General features: G+C 36.0%; 3 protein-coding genes and 1 pseudogene across 7 annotated transcripts; all 4 read left to right on the top strand.

The window, feature by feature from the left end:
• The first annotated feature begins 1,962 nt into the window (after positions 1 to 1,962).
• On the top strand, positions 1,963 to 3,344 carry LOC145909536 (uncharacterized; annotated as a pseudogene).
• Positions 3,345 to 7,028: 3,684 nt separating this feature from the next.
• LOC145908441 (atlastin-3-like) lies at positions 7,029 to 8,806 on the top strand. Of its 2 annotated transcripts, XM_082995722.1 has the most exons (6): positions 7,029 to 7,351; positions 7,401 to 7,474; positions 7,621 to 7,823; positions 7,973 to 8,107; positions 8,390 to 8,545; positions 8,619 to 8,806. In XM_082995722.1, exons 2-6 carry the CDS (start codon positions 7,432 to 7,434, stop codon positions 8,667 to 8,669), a joined length of 588 nt encoding a protein of 195 aa, XP_082851848.1. In that variant the 5' UTR covers positions 7,029 to 7,351; positions 7,401 to 7,431; the 3' UTR covers positions 8,670 to 8,806. The 2 variants fall into 2 exon arrangements, with proteins under 2 accessions (XP_082851848.1, XP_082851847.1); XM_082995721.1 differs by having other exon boundaries at positions 7,029 to 7,474; positions 8,619 to 8,805.
• Positions 8,715 to 19,028, top strand: LOC145907861 (uncharacterized). 4 transcript variants are annotated; one of them, XM_082994946.1, is made up of 15 exons: positions 14,301 to 14,920; positions 15,045 to 15,247; positions 15,398 to 15,515; positions 15,817 to 15,972; positions 16,042 to 16,098; positions 16,209 to 16,420; positions 16,621 to 16,796; positions 16,853 to 16,921; positions 16,980 to 17,180; positions 17,337 to 17,405; positions 17,468 to 17,674; positions 17,934 to 18,050; positions 18,119 to 18,271; positions 18,338 to 18,409; positions 18,524 to 19,028. In XM_082994946.1, the coding sequence occupies exons 5-15, from the start codon at positions 16,064 to 16,066 to the stop codon at positions 18,893 to 18,895; spliced, it is 1,683 nt and encodes a 560-aa protein (XP_082851072.1). In that variant the 5' UTR covers positions 14,301 to 14,920; positions 15,045 to 15,247; positions 15,398 to 15,515; positions 15,817 to 15,972; positions 16,042 to 16,063; the 3' UTR covers positions 18,896 to 19,028. The 4 variants fall into 4 exon arrangements, with proteins under 4 accessions (XP_082851075.1, XP_082851072.1, XP_082851074.1 ...); XM_082994948.1 differs by having other exon boundaries at positions 17,934 to 17,996; XM_082994947.1 differs by having other exon boundaries at positions 15,817 to 15,898.
• LOC145908443 (uncharacterized) lies at positions 10,468 to 11,762 on the top strand. Its single transcript, XM_082995723.1, has 5 exons — positions 10,468 to 10,693; positions 10,758 to 10,838; positions 10,905 to 11,057; positions 11,125 to 11,196; positions 11,311 to 11,762. Exons 1-4 carry the CDS (start codon positions 10,529 to 10,531, stop codon positions 11,176 to 11,178), a joined length of 453 nt encoding a protein of 150 aa, XP_082851849.1. The 5' UTR covers positions 10,468 to 10,528; the 3' UTR covers positions 11,179 to 11,196; positions 11,311 to 11,762.
• Positions 19,029 to 19,976: the final 948 nt, after the last annotated feature.

Genomic DNA, 19,976 nt, shown 5'->3' on the forward strand with positions numbered 1-19,976 from the left:
ACAGGTTCCATGTTACAATGACCACAGAGTTTTCAAATCATTTTTCATCACAATGATGGCAAGTAATTTTGTCTGTATTGAGAAAATTTGTACGTAACAGTAGTTAAATTGATCCTTCGTTCCTTCCAAGTCGTTAAAATGTGTCCAAACACAATATAATTTATTATTATGTTCATCCTCTTAACTCAAAAAGCTCATTCGTTCCAATCTCAAGATAAAATCATCCCACTTCAAATGCACCTTAGTAAACGCCAAATTTACCAAAATATGTTTGCTTAGAATAAATCTTGTCGCCAGAACCTACATCGACAAACTATTCATGCAGTTTCTTTGACTGGTCGTTGCCTACGCTAAGGAAGTTTGACGGTAAGTATGGGCATATTGAGCTGATTAGGTTTTACCAGACCAGAGTTTACTCAAACTGCGGAACATTGTTCCGTGACACAGGCTGAGCTATGCTGCGAAAAGTTTCATCAACTAATACCAATTGATGAGACTGTGTCCTGTAAAATCTGTTAAAAGCTATGGAGACCCACGTAGGATAACATGTTTTTGATGCAAAGAAAAAATCGTGGTTACTGAGTAACATTTTTTTTAAATTTATTTGATGAAAACCAAAAAGATCTTTGATTCCCTGTTTGGGGAGGCAGAGAATCGAGGGGAAGAGAAGACAAATAAAGAACAAAAAGTTCTAGAACATGACATCACGTGTATAACTGGCGACACATTATTGGATCGTCCTATCTACCTTAACGTCCATGAATGCCTAAAAAAGGACAAGTTTATTGTTTCAGGAAGAATCTCTTTCAAAAATAAACATTTGGTTTCATTCAAATGATTTAAACGTTGTGGGCCGACGAGAACGAGAAAAGGAGAAAATTGAGTGTAGATTTTGAAAACTTTCTATGTTAACTGTTATTCCAGTTTTACAGATAGCCAAGTCTTGCTGATAAAAGAGTGAACAGAAGTGATACCGCCAGAGGGAAGTTGGCTTTTCATGAAATACGAGTGATAAAAAAACTGAGCTTCTCTGTCTGGTGGATCATCAGCACTGACGCGGATGCGAAAATTGTTTGTGGTGATGACAAGCATATGGCATTTACCAAATACGTTTTGGTTTAAACGTGGTTATGTCTGCTACATGCAATCAAACTTTGTCAATACTCAAAGTGTTTCCCATACACCCTTTATTCAAATATAAAACATATTTTTGTAATGAATGTTATCAATTTAAATTGCTGACAAAGAAAATCTAACCGCAAAGCGATCAAAATTTTCGGAATATCGAAAATGTCCATTTTTATCTTTTGTTACAACATACATTCAATGGCTTCCGCTATTGCTTGAAAATACGTGGCGACATGACCTTCATGGATTGTCGAGAAAAACGCAGCGTGCGACGTAGCATCAAAAGATCCGATTTCGGGAATTTTATATTCAAGTTCCTAATGTTCAGTCAAAAAGTTGACCGAGGTTTCCGTCATTCTAAAATACTACAAAAATAGAAACAACGACACGTCACTTTGGACACAAAATAGTCATTATAAAGCTTGTCAATAAGCTCACGATTTGTATAGATAGTTCTATATTGTAAAACATATTGTTACTTCTTTGAAAATATATTTCGCATTAGATTTTTGCTTGAAGCAACACCTGAGCTGTCATCACCAATAACGAACACATTACTTACTAACTGTGATTACAACACACACACAAGCTTGTCATAATGAGGTTTAAATTGTAGTCGTACATTTACGCCAAGAGAGGGCGCTGTGCTCAACATATTTTCAAAATGGATCTGTAAAAATTAACCTTTGCATCGAACAGTTTCATTGTCTTGTATTATTGTTGTACAACGGTATAATATGTTTGATGATTCGCATGAGAAATTTAATTGTATCGGTTAAATTCGTAATTCATTGGTCAGTAACAGCAATTTTCTTGCGTTGTTCTTCCAGTGAAATGAGACTAGTTCCAACTCTTCATTCGTCAAAGGAAGAAATTGAGTTTAATTGTTTCCGAAAGCAATTATTGAAGGAATTCAAAGTCCCTCAACGTACATTTGTACCCATTTTCAATGTCATGAGGAAAGGAACTTCAACGTTTAAAACCTTCATTGGTATAGTCGACCTTCATTGGTATTTTGCTACTTTGCAATCTTGCATTGTCGTTTCAAATTTGGAAATGAAGACTTTTAGATATTCCAGAATACAACGGAGACCGAGAGTTTTAATGGAAATGTTAAACTAAAAATTTCAAGCTTCATTAATTCCTATAATTTAGGTTGGAAAAGAATTTTGTTTCTGCAAATCAACAACAGGTGGCCATAAAAAGCTCTCAAAAACACAGAATCCACAAAAGATCTCCGGGATTGCAGAATTCAGTCACAGACGGTCTAATTTCAACGACCGGAGACCAACCATTAGTTGGTAAACACAATTTCAAATAACAATAGTAGATTTGATCTCTGGAATAATAATTTTAACAAAATGATTAGAATGTAAATCAAGCTAAGATACTTTATAAATAATTTGCAACCACTCTATTTTATTGAACATTTAGGTACGACTTATATTCGATGGGGAAGAAGAAGTTGTGCAAATAATGTCGGAACACGACTTGTATACGAAGGTAAAGTGAAATTTTTAAACATCTATATTTTTCAAACTTTGTCCCTAATCTAAAGGTTATGCTGGTGGGTCGCATTACACTCATGTTGGTGGAGGATCTGACTTCCTATGCCTTTCCAGCAACGTTACTTACACACAAGGACATTATATTGATGGCACGAAAGGTTTGTTGCTAGTTAAAGAACGTCAGCACAAACATATATACTACATGGCAATATATATATTGTTTTGCTATATCTTATATAAAAAGGTCCAGCATATGTTCATGGAGTTGAATATCGCGATACGTCGGCTTGAAATTCCCTGTTTGATCTTTCGCTGATCAGAAATGGACAGCTTCAATATCATGGTGTGCCGTGTGCAATATGTCTCACTACAAGTCCAACACACGTAATAATTTTTTAGTCAAAAACCTGTTTATTCTAAAAATGTTAAATGTAATGTTTAGTTGATGATACCAAGTCGTGAAAGTTGTCCTGGTGGTTGGAGGATTGAATACACAGGTTATATCATGACTGGAAAGTAAGCGATACGAAGCACTCATCCAAACATATTTGTGTGGATGACACCCCGGAAGCAATTCAAGGTTCACAAGGAATTCAACGAGGGGCATATTTGTATGTTGCTGAAATACTGTGTGGTAATAACGTACCATGTGGTCCTTATGTGAATGGAAGGGAAATAAGATGTGTTGTATGTGCTTGGTATCCGTAATTAATTCTTTATTCATGCATGTATGAATTTACTTGACAATAAGGTCAGGATTTTTATAGATAAAATCGCTGTGGTAAAACATATTGTTATCTTTTTAGAAAATCTGCTTGAAGCAATACCCAGCGCTGTCATTGTTACGCTTCTTAAACCAATGCTTTCCAAGGTCCTCAGGACGCTGCATTAATGGCTAACCACAAGCCTGTTCCAGCACAACGGTTAAACAATTCAATTCAATCTTGTTCATAAAACTATAAAAATTGCACAGACGAATCACAATCTGCCAAAAACGGTCTCCCTCCGATTTCTCTTAGAGTCTCGTGTTAGCCCGGTTTTATCTTTTGTCTCCCCATTCATTGGCCCATCAGTGTCACGTGAGAGGAAGGGAGCTAGCGCTGCTAATATAAAATCAACGTGCGGTGACTGGTGCGTTCACTTTGTAAATAAAAATATAAATCAACACAAAACATTTATATGAACAGGTGGAAGGTGAAATAACAAAAGGTGAAAAAGAACGAGGCGTAAAAGAATACGTGATATAACAAAGCGTGCAACTTGAAAATGAAACGCAAACAAGTGGGTAAGTTCTTTTGCGCTACATCATCACCAAAAAAAAACGTCATTTGTAATCATACATTTATGCCCATAGAGGACGCTATGCTCAACATATTTTTAAATCGTTCAGTAAAAATTAACCTATGCATCAAATGGTTTTATTGTCTTGATTTACTATTACACAACGGTACAAAATGTTTGATGATTCGCATCAGAAAAATTTTAACGACCGGAGACCAAGCATTAGTTGGTAAACAAAGTTTCAAATATTTAGGTACGACTTATATTCGATGGGGAAGAAGAAGTTGTGCGAATAATGTTGGAACACGACTTGTATACGAAGGTAAAGTGGAATTTTTTTTTATTTTCATTTACTTTCAATTTTTTCGTATGTTCAAGGTTATGTTGGTGGTTCTATGTCTTCCCAGCAACGTTACTTACACACAAGGACATTATATTGATGGCTCGAAAGGTTTGATGCTAGTTGAAGCATCGTCTGCACCAACATATATTTCACATAGCAATATATATTGTTTGTTTTACTGTGTTTTTCTGTGATGTTCTTACACGCTTGTTTCTATTGCAACATACTCCAACATATTCCATTGGCGCTGCTTTTACCTCCAAAATGGGAAAGTACGTCGTTGCTATAACATGTTATTGCAAATGTTATGTCACTTAAACTTATGAGATGGCAAATGGCCTCTCTCCTTTTGCAAATGTCTTAAATAGGCAAAACAATTAGTACAAATTGCGAGCAATACGAGTGTAACAGGTATTTTCCTTGTGACTCGTATGGACCTGCTAAATTTGTTGAATTCTGCAGTGGATTTCAAGGAGAATCAAAAATTATCAATGCCTATTTCAGCAGGCCAGCTTTAAGGGGTTAAAGTTTAAAGTTTAAAGTTTATTTTTACCGAAACATGCATCGTCGCACTCGTTTTGTACAAATCCAAAATGTCTCATAATTTTCACAGAATCAGGCGGGAGGCAAATAAACATTGCCAAATGTCTTTAAAACACTAAACAGTCTGATACAGAAAATTGACAAAGTGATTTTTTGCGTTCTATTAAATCACTGGAGGTAATCATTGAAACCAGTTAGTTTAATCAGATGTATTTCTTGCAGGACAACAAACCCGATAAACCATAGTATCATAGTAGAGGTCAAGAACGCAAAGCAAACGAAGCTAAACACTTTGCAAAGTGATCCATTCACAGCTTGATACAATCATTAGCGACTCGAAGATACCACAATGTGGAAGTATTTTCACAGGAATATTTTCCTGGCAAGACAGCTACCAAGTCAGCAAACTTTCCTACTTTTCTCATGTAACCTTCATGGGCTGCAATTACCACAGTGTGCTACTAAAATGTGTTCGTGCAATGTACAACTATGTTTTATCTGCTATACTGTCTCTAAATTTGTACTGCAAAGGGGGCAACAAACTGTAGTAAATTACAGACTGAACTATTAGCGCCCTTTGTATGTATTCTGGCTAAAAAAACACTTCCTTGTTTGGTAAATTTTGAATCAATTCTTCGGTGCAGTTAGGGTTAAGTTTCTCTTAATCGTATCAGATGAAATGCGTCAGTCTTATGTTTGTTCATGTTTTTTGAGATTTGTGTAATCCAGTTCATACGAAATTACAGCCTCGTCAATTTGTTTGTGTCACTGCGATTGGATTGATGAGGTTATTTAGCGTTTGTTGTGCAATATGTTTGAACTCATTATGCATGTGTTGCTGTTTTGCGCAAGTAAACACTAACTGACGAATATAGGACAAATCATTCCCCTGTGTTAGATCATATAACATATGGTTCCGTTCAAAGCGAAGAATGCAGTAGCCTCATGTATGGAGTTAAATGTTTTCCGGTAAGTGCATTTTTTTGTCGTCTCTTCCACTCACGTGTATGTGTTTTTTTTATGACCACACCGGGATTTACCTGGGCACGAATCCCGATCAGGTTTTCTCCTCAATCGCCAGCCCCGTGTGTATGCTATTGGAAAATGTAGAAACTTAAGACAGCACAACAGCGTCCACGTCTGTTGCCTGAACAGTGACAATAGAAAACAAACAAACAAAGGCGTTTAGTCACTTTGTGAACCTTATGATCAACATTAGGTTATATTACATTAGTGAGTCAATACAGGTTAATTTTTTATGTTTTTCGGAATTTTGTCCACACCGGAATCCGAACCCAGGTTATCCCGGCTACGAATCGCGATGGGTCGGGGTTCTTGAATAATCTTACCATTAATTCATCCCTGGAACAGGTGAACAGCGCCAACCCCCGGGTAATTGATTTTCAATCATTGAACCCATCATAGAGCATTTAAGATGTTCTGCAGAGGTAAACTCGAATCGAAGCCCAGGTATCGCCGAACAATTACAGCGTGTTCAAATTCGCTTCGCCCAATCGCTCCTTTCTTTTCATGCGTAAGAGGAGCGCTGGCGCACTCAATTGCTCCCGTGTTTAATCCATTCGATGAAGGTGTGTTGAATTTACTTCGTTTTCAAACAAATGCAAGCGGTTTTAAGTGTGCGGGTTTGTTTAAGTTTGTCACCATTCATTTTTGGCCCTATAGCTTGCACAAATTGTTTCGCACTTAGTTTTGTACCCAATTGTTGACGACGATTGTGCTGTAGTCGCCACAAATTGGATGTCTTGCTTGACTGCTCACATACAAGATCATTGTAGGACCTATTATGTGAAAACAGGGGTCCTTTCCACGACTCACCATTGGAAACATTGTTGACTCTATTGATTATTAATGCTTTCCAATCGGTGACGTGGTGGTCGTATGATCGTGACCAAGGAAATCCAGGTGCAAGGTACGACGCGGAAGTTGGTCTTGAATGTGGCCTGTTTAATCGGCCAAAAGTTATGCAGTCAAGTGAATCCCTAATTTCGACAGAGCTGGTTTACGTGAAAAGGAGGTAGGTTCGGAGATGGAAAAATAAATAACTACTAGTTTTTCATTGCGGCATTTCAGTAGTGAGCTGACAGGGTTGCAAAATATGCCGAAAATTTGTTGTGATTATTGTATGATGTCGTTGTGTTACTTTTTGACACCAACACTGGTTACAGCTGTAATTTTGATTGACATAAGAATCCATTAGCGGTACAATTCGCATTTTGTGTTTATTGTTACAACTTATATACAGTTTATAGCAGTGGTGGGATTTAAATATTGAAGAACTTTGCTGGAAGTCAAGCATAGATGATTTGCATGTTTATTATATATGACATTTTCAGGTTTCACAGGCATTGCACCCATGCTAAGTGGAAGAGCTTTTTTTTAGACGGGTTTAAATCGACATCGAAAAAATCATGAGTTTATTATATTATCCTGGACACGTAGGGCCACGTGATCTGTCGACTAAAGTTGAAAATTTTACATAACGGCAAATCGCTTTCTGGCAAAAAAAACTCTAGTTTTGGACACCCAGGTTTATGTGATATGTCCAAAAAATTTTATTTAACTTTTCATGTTATTAGTTACAGAAGCTTTATTTTGTGAAGTGATCTCATGTTCCGAAGCGTACTGCCAGCGCTTCCAAGTGCGCCTTGTGGTAAGTAACTGTATGCAAATGCAGTATTAAGCATTATCCACCCTACTTTACAAATATTCGGGCGCAGCATATGTTGATGTATAATGACTTCCTTCTTAATAACTACACGAAATGAAAATTTTTAAACTAGTCTGGTCGTATTTAAGCGGTTACAATAACAAGGAAGAAAGAAGTAAACAAGGAATACGTGCACGTGATTGACCAAAATAAAATCAAAAAAGTGTTTGGAAGAAACGACGTTCGTAACTCCCCTGTTGCAATCTACTCAATTGCAGGATGCTTAAGAAAGGGAAAGTCCTTTTTTATGAACTTGGTATCAAGATACTTGGACTTTCTTGTGAAAAACCAGGTTAGCTCATATGACAATATATTTTATCAAACAGGACATCACCGTCAAATGCATTTAAAGAAAGTTTGTGCATTATAATTCCGAATATTTTTGATACGTTTTTTGTTTAATTTACCTCAGTTTCTTTTAAACTTGAATCTCTGATACAGGAAGACGAGTGGAAAAACGCCCCAAATGCCGAGTTAAACAAGTATTTTGAATGGCGTCCGGGTACTGCGTCTCACACTGAAGGAATATTGGTTTGGAGTGAACCGTTTTGGCTAAAAAGTAACGAAAACCAAAAGGTTTGCAGCTGAATGGAATTTATTTTAATAATCTGTCTTTCTGGCACAATTAAACCGACGTTTTACCAGCTATCCAGCTAGGCTTCCTCACGGTAATAAATAAGTTGAATAGAATATGTTAGAAACGATTTTTAATCTGTAATATGTAGTTTCATCTTGTGGGCCCCTTAGGCTAAAGTCCCTTCTTTAGTGTTGTAATTACCAACAGCATAAACAACAACAGCATTACACAATCACGTAAAACAATATACTAGGGTATTATGTATGTTTTTGGATCTACAGATAGCTGTGTTTCTCATGGATACACAAGGAGTTTTTGACAGGAAAAATTCGGAGTTTTCCGATTCTTTTGTGTTCTGTTTAAGTACGTTTTTAAGCTCATGTCAGATTTACAATGTAATGAGCATGATAGATTCATCACATTTGAATAAACTGAAGGTCGGTTTTTACATATCTAGATAATATCATTAACTAACTTTTTAATCTAATATTTGTGTCACGACGTTTTCAGATTGTGGAAGTCTTGTGTTTGGTGCAAACCTTTTGGAAAGTTACCATGTAAGATGGTTGCTTTTAAAGTAATATTGTGCGACGAATCTTGCCTTCAACGCACCAAAAACATTAATAATGTATTGGTGCAAATCGCAAATCGGACGTTGCTCTTTCTTGTGAGGGACTGGTCAACCCCTTTGCTTCCGCACCTGGAAATAAAATAGGATACAGAAACAAAACCAACACTAAAGCTAGTATAAAAGGTATGTTATATATATTCTTATGCATTTTTGTTCCAAATGTTTCACCAAATGCACAAGCTGAAAAACGAAGCACCATATTTTATTTGCTGTATCCCAATATGTCTGTTACAACTTATCTATTTCTGTCTTTCTGTCACAATTCTCTCTACATGGCAGTTCTCTACATCAATTCCGGTTTGGACGTTTGTTTTGGTTTGAAAAATGTTTTGATATATTTTTAAACACAGATATTGACTCAATGTTTTTGGATGCAACTGATAATATTCTAAAAAAAATGTTTGAGGAAATCGAAGTAAAGAAGCTTAATGATTTGACGCTCAAAGGAGAGGATATTATCAATATGGCAATAGCAATTTCGGAAACAGTTGAAAAAAACGTATTTGGTCCGAATGGAATCTTACACGTCTTTTGTCTGCCGTTGTTGAAGATATTCATTTAAATTTACGACTATATTTAGGCATTATCAACCACAATTGTTGCAAATCTTATGAAGAGCAGTGAAGATGATTTCTACAAGGAAAGGAAGGTCTGTCCTAGGCATGCGTTTACCCTTTCAATCGTAACTTTCAACAATGCTTCTTTTTAGGTTGCCTCAACTGAAAACAAATACATGTCCGATAAAGTTTTGAAGGATACTTATTCAAAAATTGTTAATAAAGTGATGAAATTGTTTGATACCCGGTTAAAGCCTGAGTAACAACACTTTGTTTCACAAAGTCGACTTGATTTGGAAAAGAGTCTGGAAAAAAGAATATTTATTGCAGAAAATCTAAACAACATTTCAAGGGTATATTGGCTGTAAATATTTTAAAGTTGTTGTGTGTAGTATTGTGCTGCATTTATATTTTACAGTGCTTAGTATATTAGTCGGGACGTTATTTTATCTTTGTGATTGCAGGAAAAATAATTTTTTGTGTCAACTAAAAACTTTGGCACTAGGATGATTAGATAATATCTGGTTCATTCGACTTTTGTTCAAACAAAATAAATCAATTTTTGTTATCTTTTTATGCACAGGCAGGTGTGTGGGAGCTATACCGCTTGTTGATGGAAGACTGTTTCGATGCATGCCTTGATGAGTTTAAGGTTTGTGTGTGCAGACAGAACAGTACATAACAAATAGCTTAACTCAAAACGAATGACTTTAGAGAATATACGGAAGACACGTGAATCAATGTCGCTTCTTGTCTGCTGATAGAATAAAGAAAGAGTTTGGTGAAATGAAAAACAACGCAATTAAACTGTTCAAGGACACTGCAGGCGACAAAGTGGTTGACAAAACTTTTGAAGCAGAACTGCTGGTTGAACTGGAAAAGAAACTTGACCTATTATTAAGGGTATTTTTGGAGGATAATGAACTACAACAGGTAAAACCAAACAAACTTTTTACACACACACACACACACACACTGTGCGAGAGAATGTGAGGCAGCATTTACGAATATTTTATGCCACGTCAAATGCAAGAAACTGTGTATATTGTAGGTAAATACTGCTATCGCTGTTTTGAAGGAATCTGAAAATGTGCTTCAAAATTTTCAAGAAAAGGCAAGAAAAATTTGTACATGAAAAGCTAAAGGCCTGCTGCATTTTTTTCTTTTCGCTTACATAGGTCAAAAATAAAGGCATACTTGAGAAAAACGTCCTGAGTATAAAAAAACAAACGATGGACAATTTTGTTGTTGATCATATGGGGAACCTGCCAGCAACGTGGCAGGATCATTTCAAACGAAAACTTGATTCTTCGATGGACAACATCGTTAAACACTACTTTGACCAGTTTTCAACCTCCAGTGATCAAAATGACGTTGAATATAAACTGAAAGAAGACGTGTGGCATTACATTACTGTGTTCATTTTTGCAAAAATATAAGTACTTACATGCATTTTTCTAGACAAAGAATCGTGTTGAATTGGAAAAGGCAATACAAAGCATTCATTCTTTGTGCAAGAAAAATATTGCTGGCACAACATCGGTAGGTAAATAAAATAAATCATTTCTGTTCATTTGCCAAACAGATTATTGAAGTATAATTTTTAAGATGTTTCGAGTTGAATCCTTGTTTTCCATTTCCGAGAAAAGTTTAAATAAATGGAGAAGTTCGGCAAATACCGAGGAAATACTTTCTCTTTGTCCGAAGGAAACAGTTAAAAAGTGGATAGAAACACAGAAAAAATACAATAAATTGTACTTGGTGAGAATTGGCATACTAGGTAAATTATTTGTAATTTAATAATTAGATGCTTGTCTATTTATGCCAGAATTATCAACGAAAAAGATCATCAGTTCTATTACAACTCCTTTTGAAAAAATGAAATAAAGAAATGCAATGGGTGGGAAATATGTTCGTATTTACTTTTTGACTGCTTTCTATTTCCACAAAATTATCTTTTGTTGTCCAAACTTGCGTAAAATAAACATTAATCAAAATTCCTATTCTTTATTAGATGCTTTCTGGAACAAAAATGAGCGGTACCCAGATGGGAATATTTTATGACAAAGTGGAAAACATAGGCAAGGCTTTCACAGCAAACTTGCCAGCAGATATTAGGGAGGAAAAACTTGCAGCTTTAAAATTGGAATATAGAATCTCATTTAGTGAAATGGAAAAACGTGAATTTGTTTCACAAAACAATGTATGTCCAAACCCTTCAAGACGTCCACGTTTTCTTCAGGAATGTTTAATTATGGTTTAAATCTTGGGTTGTCGAAGTGGATGTGCAGAAAATGCGCTTCGCCACAAAACCGGAAGAATGGTTGCTCACGCGAGTAATGGGTTCATGTAAACCTAGATTTACCAATTTAAAAGCTATTGCCTGAAGGTTTAACTGTACATCTTGACATACAATATTTTTGACATTGGTAGTTTGACTATTGATTTGCTAATTGGCATTGAATTGTGTTGCAGCGTTTTGTATAAAAAGGTGTACATAATTTTGCCGTTTATGATTTGCGACCATTTTGCTTTTAATTCGCTTTACAATTTTTGCGTTGTAGCTGTCATAACATGTGCGTGTATAAAGTAAGCAATAAATACAGACCCTTATCCACAAGTGCTTCAATAAAATTAATATAGCTGGCGCTAATTTTAACATTTCACTCGCCGAGCAAGATATGCTTTTAGGCCTTAAAAAGGGAACTGAGCTCACTAGAGGCGCTCAAACGGTTTCGCCAGCAAATCGGTCAGAAGGAAGTTGTGGCGACTGTGCCAAGATGTCGTAGGTAAAAATATATATTATGTGATCGGCAAGATGCAGTTCATAGGGAAAGTTGACGTTAACTTGGTTAAGATTTAGGTGTTTTTTTTTGTTCGTTATTGATGAAATTGGTTTTGTGTTGCTTTCTATGGGATGTGTGAAATGCATTTCGTACTGGATTATCAACACAAACAGATTTATAAAGGTCTCTCGCTGCTTTTTTTGACTTTTTTATTCATTTAACTGTGTCAGGAAAATAATAATTATCATTTCTGCATTTTTTGTTGACAACATGGAGAATCATATCGTACTTTTATGATCCCTGCAAAGCGCTGAAACGCACAAGAACAAAACGGTACAGGAGTTTTCATATTTGGCTGCTATAACGACTGCTAAACGTAAGTCTCCACCATCTTGGTAGGAATTTAGTTAGTAAAGAAGGTCTGCGCATTGTCGCGACGTGGAGGATATAACTTGACAAAATGGTTGAGCAACAACAAAGGTGTTTCGTGCGATAACGCAAACGCCAACAATCGCAAGCGAATGCCACGGGAACGAACAAAATAGATTTTGTTGAGGTTTCAAGAAATCAAATTTGAGTAAATGTTTAATATTTGTCCGACTGAGAAAATTGATTCAATCGCGTACCTGCAGTTGACTGGTGGCATACTTGTACATGTGGTACTTTTCACACAAACATTAACATACAAATACACTATGAATTTATTAATATCGCGAAGTAGTACTTTTTACAAAGCGATAGTGTTTCATGCTTGTTTCTTGCTTTTCCAAATCTTTTATGTGCCCGACACCAAGGAAAAAACGTTAGAGGAAATTCAAGCGCATTTTATGTGAAGGGTTTTTAACAAAAATGCGACGGACTTTAGTACTTGTTTGCTGAAAAAATCTTGCCAACAAAACGATTGTTTCACATTAACTGGTGTACTGTTTATCGTCAGTGATGCCATAATATTGATTGCACGATAATAGATACCAAATAAAACATTGCAGTGTTTTAAGGTTCTTGCAGGATAGCTGCCCTTCACGTAAACAGACAAGAATCGGTAACCTCTATGGAAGGTAATTCTAGTTCGGTTACTTTTTCCATGTTATCCATTTTTACAATACCTATCGCAAACAACTACAGAATGATTATCGTATACGGTTAAACAACGTCAAGTGATGCGACGCGACTTTAACGTGAGCCAATACAGGTAAAAATTCTCTATTTTTTTAAATTTTCGACCACACCGAGATTCGAATCCAGAATATCTCGGCTACGAATCTAGATGGGTCGGGGCTTCTTAAATGATGTTGCCAATTGCTCATATTTTTTTTTTACCACACCGATGTTTGAACCCAGGATATCCTCGCCACGAATCCCGATCAGGTTTTCTTCTTGGTATATGGGTCGGACACATGGCCAATGCTACCAATCAACCGCCCCCAATTGCTCATCGACCATCAACTCATAACTAAAACAGCTCAACAGCGCCCACGTCCGGATGATTGATTTTGTGTTATCATTCGCTAAACGTGTTATGGAGCATCTAAGATGTTCTGCACACGTAAATTTGTACGTGAAGAACGAATTCGAATTCGCTTCGCCCAATCGCTCCCCCTTTTCATGTGCAAGAGGAGCACTGCCGCACTCAATTGTTCTCGCGTTTAACCGGTTCAAATGAGGTGTATTGAATTCGAATCACTTCCAAACCACTTCGCTTTTAAACAAATGCAACCGGTTTTTAGGTTGTTAACTTTGTCACATTGCACCAGATAAATGATAAACATTGAAATACAAGAAGTGCTTGAAATTGCTTTTATAGTTGATTTTTAGGCCCTATAGCTTGTACAAGTTTTTCTTAGCACTTCCATGTTGGTTTGTTTTCCGCGGGTTGCGCTTAGCTTTGTTCCCAATGGTTGACGGCGACTGTGCTGTAGTCACCACAAATTGAATGTCTTGCTTGACTGCTCACATACAAGATCATTGTAGGACCTATTATGTAGAAACAGTGGACCTTTCCATGGCTCACTATTGAAAACATATTGGTTACATAGCTTTAATGCCAATCGTTGACGTGTTGGTCGTATAGGATCTTGACCGAGGAAATCCAGCTGCAAGGTACGAAGCGGAATGTGATCTTGAATGTGGTTTTGTTCAGTCGCCCATGTCATGCAGTCAAGCGTATGCTTAATTTCGACAGAGCTGGTTTGCGCGAAAGGGAAGTAGGTTTGGGGATGGAAAAAGAAATTCCAACTAGTTTTTCATTGCGGCATTTCAGTAGTTAGCTGAAAGGGTTGCAAAATATATTGCAAATTTGTTGTAGTTATTGTATGATGTCGTTGTGCTACTTTTTGCCACCAATACTGGTTACAGCTGTAATTTTGATTGACAAAAGAATCCATTAGCGGTACAATTCGCGTTTTGTGTTTATTGTTACAACTTATATACAGTTTATAGCAGTGGTGGGATTTAAATATTGAAGAACTTTGCTGGAGGTCAAGCATAGATGATTTGCATGTTTATTATAAATGACATTTTCAGGTTTCACTGACATTGCATCCATGCTAAGTGGAAGCGCTTTTTTAGACGGGTTTAAATCGACATCGAAAAAATCATCAGTTCATTATATTATCCTGGACATGTAGGGCCACTGTGCTCTGTCGACTAAAGTTGAAAATTTTACATAACGGCAAATCGCTTTCTGGCAAAAAAAACTCTAGCTTGGGATACCCATGTTTATGTGATATGTCCAAAACTTTTATTTGACCCTTCATGTTGTTAGTTACAGGAGCTTTATTTTGTGAAGTGATCTCATGTTCCGAAGCGTACAGCAAGCGCTTCCAAGTGCGCCATGTGGTAAGTAACTGTATGCGAATGTAATATTAAACATTATCTTCCCTAGCATATGTTGATGTATAATGACTTTCTTCTTAATAACTACACTTAATAAAATTTTTAAACTAGTCTGGTCGTATTTAAGCGGTTACAATAACAAAGAAGAAAGAAGTAAACAAGGAATATGTGCACGTGATTGACCAAAATAAAATCGAAAAAGTGTTTGGAAGAAACGATGTTCGAAACTTCACTGTTGCAATCTACTCAATTGCAGGATGCTTAAGAAAGGGAAAGTCCTTTTTTATGAACTTGGTATCAAGATACTTGGACTTTCTTGTGAAAAGCCTGGTTAGTTCATTAACAATATATTTTATCAAACAGGACATCACCGTCAAATGCATTTAAAGAAAGTTTGTGCATTATAATTCCGAAAATGTTTTGTACATTTCTTTTGTTAAATTTGCCTCAGTTTCCTTTAAACTTGAACCTCTGATACAGGAAGACGAGTGGACAAAGGAGAAAAATTCCGAACTAAACAAGAATTTTGAATGGCGCCCGGGAACTGAGTCTCACACTGAAGGAATATTGGTTTGGAGTGAACCGTTTTGGCTAAAAAGTAACGAAAACCAAAAGGGTTGCATCTGAATGGAATTTAATTTAATAATCTGTTCTTCTGGCACAATTAAACGTAACTTTTATTGATCGACGTTTTACTTGCTATTCAGCCATGGGCTTCCTCAGGATAATAAATAATTCAAACAGAATATATTCATAAACGATTTTCAATCTATAATGTGTAGTTTCACCTTGTGGGTCTGTTCCTTGTTTAGTGTTGTAGTTACCATAAACAACAACAGCATTACACAATCACGTGAAAAAAATATACTGCGGTAATATGTATGTTTTTGCATCTACAGATAGCTGTGTTTCTAATGGATACAGAAGGTGTTTTTGACGGGAAAAATTCGGAGTTTTCCGATTCTGTTGTGTTCTGTTTAAGTACGTTTTCAAGCTCATGCCAGATTTACAATGTATTGGACATAGTAGATTCATTATATTTGAATAAACTAAAGGTCGTTTTTTACATATATAGATAATATTCTTAACTAACTTTTACTTTTTAATCTAATATTTGTATTCAGACGTTTTCAGATTGTGGAAGTCATGTGTTTGGTGCAAACCTGTGTGAAAGTTACCAGGTAGGATGGTTGCTTTTACAGAAATATTGTGCAACGAATCTTGCCTACAACGCACCAAAAACATTAACAATGCATTGTTAAAATTGGTAAACGTTGCTCTTTCTTGTGAGGGATTGGTCAACCGCAGATGAACTCGGTTTTGAAGGTGGTAAACTCCATCTAAAGGAAGAAATGCAACAACATGAAGAAAAGTCTGCAGAGTACCAATCGTTGTGCAGAAATATCAAAACATCTTTCAAAGAAGTAAATTGCGCTTTGCTTCCGCACCCTGGAAATAAAATAACATGGAGAAAAAAAAACAACACTAAAGCTTGTACAAAAGGTATGTTTTGTTATTTTTATGCATTTTTATCACAACCAAATACACAAGCTGAAAAACAAAGCACTGTATTTTATTTGCTGTATATTTGTTACAACTTATCTATTTCTGTCTTTGTGTAACACTTATCTAGAAATGGCAGTTACCTCACATCAATTACAGTTTTGGTTTGAAAACTATTTTTAAAATATTTTTAAACACAGATATTGACCTAATGTTTTTGGAAGCAACTGATAATATACTAAAAAAAATGTTTGTGGAAATCCAAGTAAAGAAGCTTAATGACACGACGCTCAAAGGAGAGGATATTATCAATATGGCAATAGCAATTTCTGAAAAAATTGAAAAAAAACTATTGGATCCAAAGGGAATCTTTCAGGTTTTTTGTGTGTTATTATTAAAAACTATTTCTTTCACTTTTAAGACTATATTCAGGCATTATCAACCACAATTATTGTAAATCTTGTGAAGAGCAGCGAAGATGATTTCTACACAGAAATACAGGTCTGTCCTTGGCGATTAATCATAACTGCTTCAAACTTCTAGTATGTTTGTTTTTCAGGTCGCCTCAGCTGAAAACAAATACATGTCCAAAGAAGTTTTGGAAAATACTCATTCAAAAATTGTTAATAAAGTGATGAGATTGTTTAACACCACACTAAAGCCTGAATTGCAGCACTTTGTTTCACAAAGTCGACTTGATTTGGAAAAGAGTCTGGAAGAAAGAATATTTATTGCAGAAAATCTAAACAATATTTCAAGGGTATATTGGCTGTATATATTTTAAGGTTGTTGGCAATGCAGTATTGTGCTGCATTTATATTTATAAAAATAATTGTTTTGTCAACTAAACACTTTAGGTTCATTCGCTTTTTGTTCAAACAAAACGAAACATTTTTTGTTCTCCTTTTATGCACAGGAAGGTGTGTGGGAGCTGTACCGCTTGTTGATGGAAGACTGCTTCGATGCATGCCTTGATGAGTTTAAGGTTTGTGTGCAGACAGAACAGTATACGTTACAAATAGCTTAACGCAAAACGAATGACTTTAGAGAATATACGGAAGACACGTGAACCAATGTTGCTTTTTGTCTGCTGATAGAATAAAGGAAGAGTTTGGTGAAATAAAAAACAACGCAATAAAACTGTTCAAGGACAAAGAGGTTGACAAAACTTTTGAAACAGAACTACTGATTGAACTGGAAAAGAAGCTTGACCTATTATTAAGGGTATTTTTGGAGGATAATGAACTACAACAGGTAAAACCAAACAAAGTTTTTTACACACACACACACACACACACACACACACACACACACACACACACACACACACACACACACACACACACACACACACACACACACACACACACACACACACACACACACACACACACACACACACACACACACACACACACACACACACACACACACACACTGGGCGAGAGAATGTGAGGCAGCATTTACGAATATTTTATGCCACGTCAAATGCAAGAAACTGTGTATATTGTAGGTAAATACTGCTATCGCTGTTTTGAAGGATACTGAAAATGTGCTTCAAAATTTTCAAGAAAAGGTAAGAAAATTTGTACATGAAAAGCCAAAGCAAAATATTGCTGATACAACATCGGTAAGTAAACACAAAATAAATTATTTCTGTTCATTTGCCAAACAGATTATTGCAGTATAATTTTTAAGATGTTTCGAGTTGAAGCCATGTTTTCCATTTCCGGAAAAAGTTTAAATAAATGGAGAAGTTCGCCAAATACCGAGGAAATACTTTCTCTTTGTCCAAAGGAAACAGTTGAAAAGTGGATAGAAACACAGCAAAAATACAATGAATTGTACTTGGTGAGAATTAGGTACTGGGAAAATTATTTGTAATTTAATAATTATACGCTTATCTATTTATGCCAGAATTTTCAACGAAAAAGATCATCAGTTCTATTACAACTCCTTTTGAAAAAATGGAATGAAGAAATGCAATGGGTGGGAAATATGTTCGTATTTACTTTTCGACTCCTTGTAAATTCCACAACAATACCTCTTGTTGGCCAAACTTTTGTAAATGTAATATTATTTAAAACTCCTATTCTTTATTAGATGCTTTCTGGAACAAAAATGACCGGTACCCAGATCGGAATATGTTATGACAAAGTGGAAAACACAGGCAAGGCTTTCGCAGAAAATTTACCAGCTAATATTAGGGAGGAACAACATGAAGCACTAAATTCGGAATTAAAATCTAATTTAGCAAAATGGGAAAACGTGAATTTGTTTCACAAAACAATCTATGTCCAAACCCTTCAAGACGCCCACGTTTTCTTCAGGAATGTTCAATTATGGTTTAAATCTTGGTTTGTCGAAGCGGATGTGCAGAAAATGCGCTTCGTCACAAAACCGAAAGAATGGTCGCTCCAGGGAGTAATGGGTTCATGCAAACCTAGATTTACCAATTTAAAAACTATAGCCTAAAGGTTTAACTGTACATTTTGATATACATTAGTTTTAACATCGGTAGTTTGACTAATTGATTTGCTATTTGGCATTGAATTGTGTTGCAGCGTTTTGTATAATATATTGTACATAATTTTGTCGTTTATGATTTGCGACCATTTTGCTTTTAATTCTCTTTACATTTGATGTGTTTGCATTGTAGCTGTCATAACATGTGCATGTATAAAGTAAGCAATAAATGCAGATCCTAAACCACAAGTGCTTTAATAAAATTAATATACTGGCGCTAACTTTAACATTTCAATCGCCGAGCAAGATATGCTTTCAGGCCTTAAAAAAGGAACTGAGCTCACTAGAGGTGCAGAAGGAAGTTGTGGCGACTGTGCCCAGATGTCGTAGGTAAAAATATATATTATGTGATCGACAAGATGCAGTTCATAGGGAAAGATGACGTTAACTTGGTTAAGATTTAGGTGTTTTTTTGTGCTTTACTTATGAAATTGGTTTTGTGTCCCGATCAGGTTTTCTTCTTGGTATATGGGACAGACACATGGCCAATGCTGCCAATTGCTCATCGACCATTAACTCATAACTAGAACAGCTCAACAGCGCCCACGTCCGAGTGATTGATTTTGTGTTTTAATTCGCTGAACGTGTTATGGAGCATCTAAGAAGTTCTGCACACGTAAGTTTGTACGTGAAGAACGAATTCGAATTCGCTTCGCCCAATCGCTCCTCCCTTTTCATGTACAAGAGGAGCACTGGCGCACTCAATTGTTCTCGCATTTAACCTGTTCAAATGAGGTGTATTGAATTCGAATCGCTTTCAAACCACTTCGCTTTTAAACAAATGCAACCGGTTTTTAGTTTGTTAACTTTGTCACATTGCATCAATAAATGAAAAACACTGAAAGACAATAAGTGCTTGAAATTGCTTTTATAGTTGTTTTTTAGGCCCTATGGCTTGTACAAGTTTTTCTTAGCACTTCCATGATGGTTTGTTTTCCGCGGGTTGCGCTTAGTTTTGTTCCCTATGGTTGACGGCGACTGTGCTGTAGTCACCACAAATTGGATGTCTTGCTTGACTGCTCGCATACAA

The sequence above is a fragment of the Ascidia mentula genome, chromosome 7, assembly GCF_947561715.1.
Source record: "Ascidia mentula chromosome 7, kaAscMent1.1, whole genome shotgun sequence".
NCBI classification, from domain to species: Eukaryota; Metazoa; Chordata; class Ascidiacea; order Phlebobranchia; family Ascidiidae; genus Ascidia; species Ascidia mentula.

What these genes read in the sequence shown, in the direction of transcription:
- LOC145908441 (XM_082995722.1), top strand. Translation starts at nt 7,432, where the DNA reads ATGTTCCGAAGCGTACTGCCAGCGCTTCCAAGTGCGCCTTGTG. An exon ending in GCTTCCAAGTGCGCCTTGTG is followed by an intron (nt 7,475 to 7,620) that starts GTAAGTAACTGT and finishes GTCGTATTTAAG; the next exon opens with CGGTTACAATAACAAGGAAG. An exon ending in CACATTTGAATAAACTGAAG is followed by an intron (nt 8,546 to 8,618) that starts GTCGGTTTTTAC and finishes CGACGTTTTCAG; the next exon opens with ATTGTGGAAGTCTTGTGTTT.
- LOC145908443 (XM_082995723.1), top strand. Translation starts at nt 10,529, where the DNA reads ATGGACAATTTTGTTGTTGATCATATGGGGAACCTGCCAGCAACGTGG. An exon ending in AATATAAACTGAAAGAAGAC is followed by an intron (nt 10,694 to 10,757) that starts GTGTGGCATTAC and finishes GCATTTTTCTAG; the next exon opens with ACAAAGAATCGTGTTGAATT. An exon ending in AATACAATAAATTGTACTTG is followed by an intron (nt 11,058 to 11,124) that starts GTGAGAATTGGC and finishes TATTTATGCCAG; the next exon opens with AATTATCAACGAAAAAGATC.
- LOC145907861 (XM_082994946.1), top strand. Translation starts at nt 16,064, where the DNA reads ATGTGTTTGGTGCAAACCTGTGTGAAAGTTACCAG. An exon ending in AATACAATGAATTGTACTTG is followed by an intron (nt 18,272 to 18,337) that starts GTGAGAATTAGG and finishes TATTTATGCCAG; the next exon opens with AATTTTCAACGAAAAAGATC. An exon ending in GGAATGAAGAAATGCAATGG is followed by an intron (nt 18,410 to 18,523) that starts GTGGGAAATATG and finishes ATTCTTTATTAG; the next exon opens with ATGCTTTCTGGAACAAAAAT.